The sequence below is a fragment of the Neopelma chrysocephalum genome, unplaced genomic scaffold (genome assembly GCF_003984885.1).
Source record: "Neopelma chrysocephalum unplaced genomic scaffold, ASM398488v2 Primary Assembly neopelma1_97303, whole genome shotgun sequence".
NCBI classification, from domain to species: Eukaryota; Metazoa; Chordata; class Aves; order Passeriformes; family Pipridae; genus Neopelma; species Neopelma chrysocephalum.
In genome coordinates this window covers 1-4,385 of record NW_020925944.1, presented here as the reverse complement: position 1 = coordinate 4,385, position 4,385 = coordinate 1, and the positions used below count along the sequence as shown (strand labels likewise).

The 4,385-nt window shown below is 69.0% G+C and overlaps 1 protein-coding gene across 1 annotated transcript; it reads left to right on the top strand.

Moving 5' to 3' along the window:
* Positions 1-232: 232 nt before the first annotated feature.
* LOC113961586 (SH2 domain-containing adapter protein D-like) lies at positions 233-3,351 on the top strand (the record flags this gene model as incomplete). The annotated part of the gene is made up of 5 exons (XM_027672014.1): positions 233-311; positions 395-607; positions 1,228-1,366; positions 2,182-2,301; positions 3,119-3,351. Coding segments are annotated over 5 exons (738 nt in total), but the record flags the coding sequence as incomplete, so codon positions are not given.
* Between the last annotated feature and the right edge of the window lie 1,034 nt (positions 3,352-4,385).

Here is a 4,385-nt window from a genome sequence, read left to right as displayed (position 1 = left end):
GGGGGGGGGCTGGCGGAGTTCCCGGGAGAGGGGGAAGGGGAGAGGGGTCGGGGGACAAAGGGAGCAGGTGGGAGGGAGCGGGGAAGGGGCTGCGGGCACCCAGCGCGGGGCTCGGGGGGGCCCGCGGGGTCCCGGCAGGGCACCCGGGGCACGGGCACCTGCTGGGGGGTCCGGGGGGGTCCCATCCCACCCGGGGCACCCACCGGGGCACCCACCGGGACACCTCCCCCAGGGCCCTGGCGAGAGCGAGTACTCGGAGCCCTTCGAGGGGGAGCAGGACCCCGCGCCCGACTGCGAGGACGAGCCCGCAGGTGGGTGACACCCCGGGCACCCCCAGCACCCCTTCGGGGGGGGTCCCGGGGTGCCTCCCACCGCCCCGTCCCGCCGTCCCCAGGGTGCCCCGGGCAGGGCGAGGGTCGGCGGGGGAGGCCCCGGCGGGGACCGCAACTCTACGACACCCCCTCCGAGGAGTGGGAGGCGGCCGGGGAGGGCCCGGGGGGGCCCCCGGCCCGGGAGAGCCGCCTGCCCCGCGACGACGAGCGCCCGGCGGACGAGTACGACCAGCCCTGGGAGTGGAAGAAGGATCACATCTCCCGGGCGTTCGCAGGTGACGGCGGCCCGGGGGGGCTGGGTGACACCTTGGGGGGCTGGGTGACACCCCGGGGTCCCCATGGGTACCACCCTGGGGTCCCACAGCCCCCCTGGGTACCACTCCTGGGGTCCTACATCTCCCGTGGGTACCACTCCTAGCTCTCAGTATCCCCCCAGCTCCCGTGGGAATCATCCCTGTCCTCCAGCATCCTCCGGTGCCCACGGGGACCACCTCGGGATCCCCCAACCCTTCATCCCAGAGGTGCCATGGGTGCCACTCTAGGGGTCCCCCCACTCCCATCGGTGCCACTCCTGCCCCCCAGCATCCTCCAGTGCCCACGGGGACCACCCCAGCATCCCCCCACTCCCATGGGTGCCTCTCCTGCCCCCCCACATCCTCCAGCAGCACCCCATGGTCCCCCAGCCCCACGTCCCCCAGTGCCCAGGGGTATCACCAACACCCCGTGACCCCCAGACCGCTCCCGGCCCCGGTGCCCACGGGTGGCAACGGGACCCCAGGACGGGACAGAGCCCCGGTGGGGACACCCCTGGGCCGTCCCTCGGTGGCCTGGCACTGAGAGGTGCCCCCCCTCAAGCAGCAGGCAGGGGTGGGGTGACCCCCCCTTTGCCCTGCAGTGCAGTTTGAGAGCCCCGAGCGCTCGCCCAGCCTGTCCCGGCAGCTGCCACGACCCCCCCGGGCCCCCCCGGGCACCAGGCCGGGCTGCCCCCCCAGCCCCCGGCACGTGGACACCTCGGTGCCCCTGGAGAAGCAGGCGTGAGTCCTGGGGGGGGCCCTGCCCAGGGGGGTGGCATCGGAGCCCTGGTGACACTGCACGGGGTGCAGGTGGCCCTGGGGGGCAGAGGGACCCCACGGGTGGGTGGTTATGGGGTGGAGGGTGTCCCGTGGTGTGGTTGGGCCCCCACGGTGTGGATGGGTCCCCATGGGATGGAGGGTGTCCTGTGACAGGAATGGGTCCTCATGGCATGAGGGGTCCCTTTGATGGGGTTGGGTGCCCCATGGCGTGGTTGGGTGCCCATGCCATGGTTGGGTGTCCAATGGCATGGTTGGGTGGCAAATGCCATGCCTGGGTGGCCCATCCCACGTTTGGGTGCCCATGCCATGGCTGGGTGGCCAATGGCATGGCTGGGTGGCAAACGCCATGGTTGGGCAGCTAATGCCATGCCTGGGTGGCCCATGACATGGTTGGGTGGTCCATGCCCTCACTGGGTGTCCATGCCATGGCTGGGTGGCCCACACGATGGCTGGGTGGTCCATGCCATGGCTGGGTGCCCATGCCATGGTTGGGTGGCCAATGCCACAATTGGGTGCCCACACAATGGCTGGGTGGCCCATGCCATGTCTGAGTGGCCCATGCCATGGCTGGCCCCATGCCATGGGAGGTGCCCCATGGCACAGACAGGTCCCCGGGGGGTTGCCCTCTGCTAGTGACAGATCCAAGCAGTGGGGAGCGTCCCCCATGGCACAGAGGGTACCCCTGCTGCCCTGTGGTGCCCCATGGTGACCCCTGGTGCCCCGTGGTGCCCCGTGGTGACCCCTGGTGCCCCGTGATGACGCCCACCCCTGCGCAGGTGGTACCACGGCCCCATCGGGCGGGCGGGCGCCGAGACGCTGCTGGCGCTGTGCCGCGAGGGCAGCTTCCTGGTGCGGGACTGCGAGACCAGCCCCGACGACTACTCGCTGTCCCTGCGGTGAGCCTGGGGCTGGGGGGGCACGGGGACAGCCCCAGGGGGTGCCAGGGCAGGGGGCAGGGCCGGGAGCAGGGTGATCCCTCCCATGTCCCTCACCGTGTCCACACGTGGGGCCAGGCGGGATGGGCACAGGACCCCTCGCCTGGGGTGAGGGCCCACGGAGGTGCCACCCCCTGCCCCTGCTCTGGGTGGTGTCCCCATCTCTGCCCCCATCCCCACCCCTGTCCCCATCCTCACCCTGTCCACATCCCCATCCTTGTCCCGATCCCCATTCCCATCCCTTGCTCTGGATGGTGTCCCCCAATCCCCACCCCTATCCCTGTCCCCATCTTTGTCCCAGTCCCTGTCCCAATCCCCGTTCCTGTCGCAGTCTCCATTCCTCTCTCAATCCCCATCCCCATCCCTGTCTCAATCCCCATCCCTGTCCCCATCCCCTTCTTTGTCCCTATCCCTGTTCCAATCCCCACCTTTGTCCCTGTCCCCATCCCCATCTCCATCCATGTCTCAATCCCCATCCTTATCCCTGTCTCCATCCCCATCCCTATCCCTGCCTCAATCCCAGTCCCCATCCCCATCCCCACTCCCATCCCTTGCCCTGCCTGGTGTCCCCCTATCCCCACCTTTATCCCCGTCCCCATTCCTGCCCTGCCCTCACTCCCTGTATCCCCTGATCCCACCCTCACTCCCTGTATCCCCTGATCCCACCCTCATTCCCTGTATCCCCTGATCCCGCCCTCATTCCCTGTATCCCCTGATCCCGCCCTCATCCCCTGTATCCCCTGATCCCGCCCTCATTCCCTGTATCCCTGTATCCCAGGAGCAGCCAGGGCTTCGTGCACGTGAAGCTCACGAGGACACGGGAGCAGCACTTCACCCTGGGCCGCGCCGGCGCCGCCTTCCCGTCGGTGCCCGCGGCCGTGCGGCACTACACGGCCCGGGCACTGCCCGTGCGGGGGGCACGGCACATGGCCCTGCTCTACCCTGTGGCCGTGCAGCCCCCGTGACCCCCCCGGTACAGCCCCGGGACCCCAATAAAGCCCCGGGACCCCAGGAAAGCCCCGTGTGTGTGGCGCAGGGACGGGCACGCTCTGCTCGCTCTCGGGGCAGGGAGGGCGAGGGGGTGGCACTGCCGAGGGTGGCACTGCCAGCGGTGTCCCACCCTGGGCACGGTGTGTGGGGTTGTGATCTCAGCATTGCCATCAGTGACCCACCCTGGGCACCCGGGGACACTGGGGTGGCACAGGTTGGCACGGGGGGGGGGGGCACAGAGGACACGGAGAGGGGTCCGAGATGCTGCAAAACACGATTTTTGGGGGGGTTCCTGCCGAGGGAAGGGGTGCCCTCCCCCCCCGCCGGGCACCGGGGGGCACATGGGGGCATTTTCAGGGCCGGGGGGCAGCGGGGGGGCCCAGTGCCCATCACGGCCCCCCCTGGTACGGGTTGTCCATCACCACCGTGTCAGGGGGTGGTGGCAGCTTTTTGGGGTCCCTCGCCGGGGGGGGCACCACGTTCTGGTAGATGGGCGTGCCTGGGGGGGCGGGGCGTGCTTTGGGGTGTGGCCGCTCCTGTCCCCCAGGGCGGGGCACGGGGGTGGCACCGGGGGACCCCTGGGGGAGGTGGGGGGGGGTGTGGGGGGCGCAGGAGTTTTTTGGGGGTGTTTGGGCAGGAGGGAGGAGGGGCAGGGGCCAGGGGGCAAGGGGGGGGTGGAGGATTTGGGCTTGGGGTCTTTGGGGACGGAGTGTTTGGGAATGGGACATTTGGGGACAGCGTTTGGGGACTTAGGGACAGGATGTTGGGGAAGGGGTATTTGGGGTTGGGGTATTGGGGGATGGGTTATAGGGGAATGAGGTATTTGGGGACAGTGTATTTGGGGTTGGGGTACTTAGGGAGGAGGTATTTGGGAAGGGGGTATTTGAGGAGGAGATATTGGGATTGGGGTATTTGGGGGGTGGGGTATTTGGGGATGATATTTGGGGAGGAGGCATTTGGGGACGGGGATATTTGTGGCAAGAGTATTTGGGGACTGGGAGGTTTGGGGATGGGGTATTTGGGGATGGGGTATTTGGGGACTGGGAGGTTTGGGG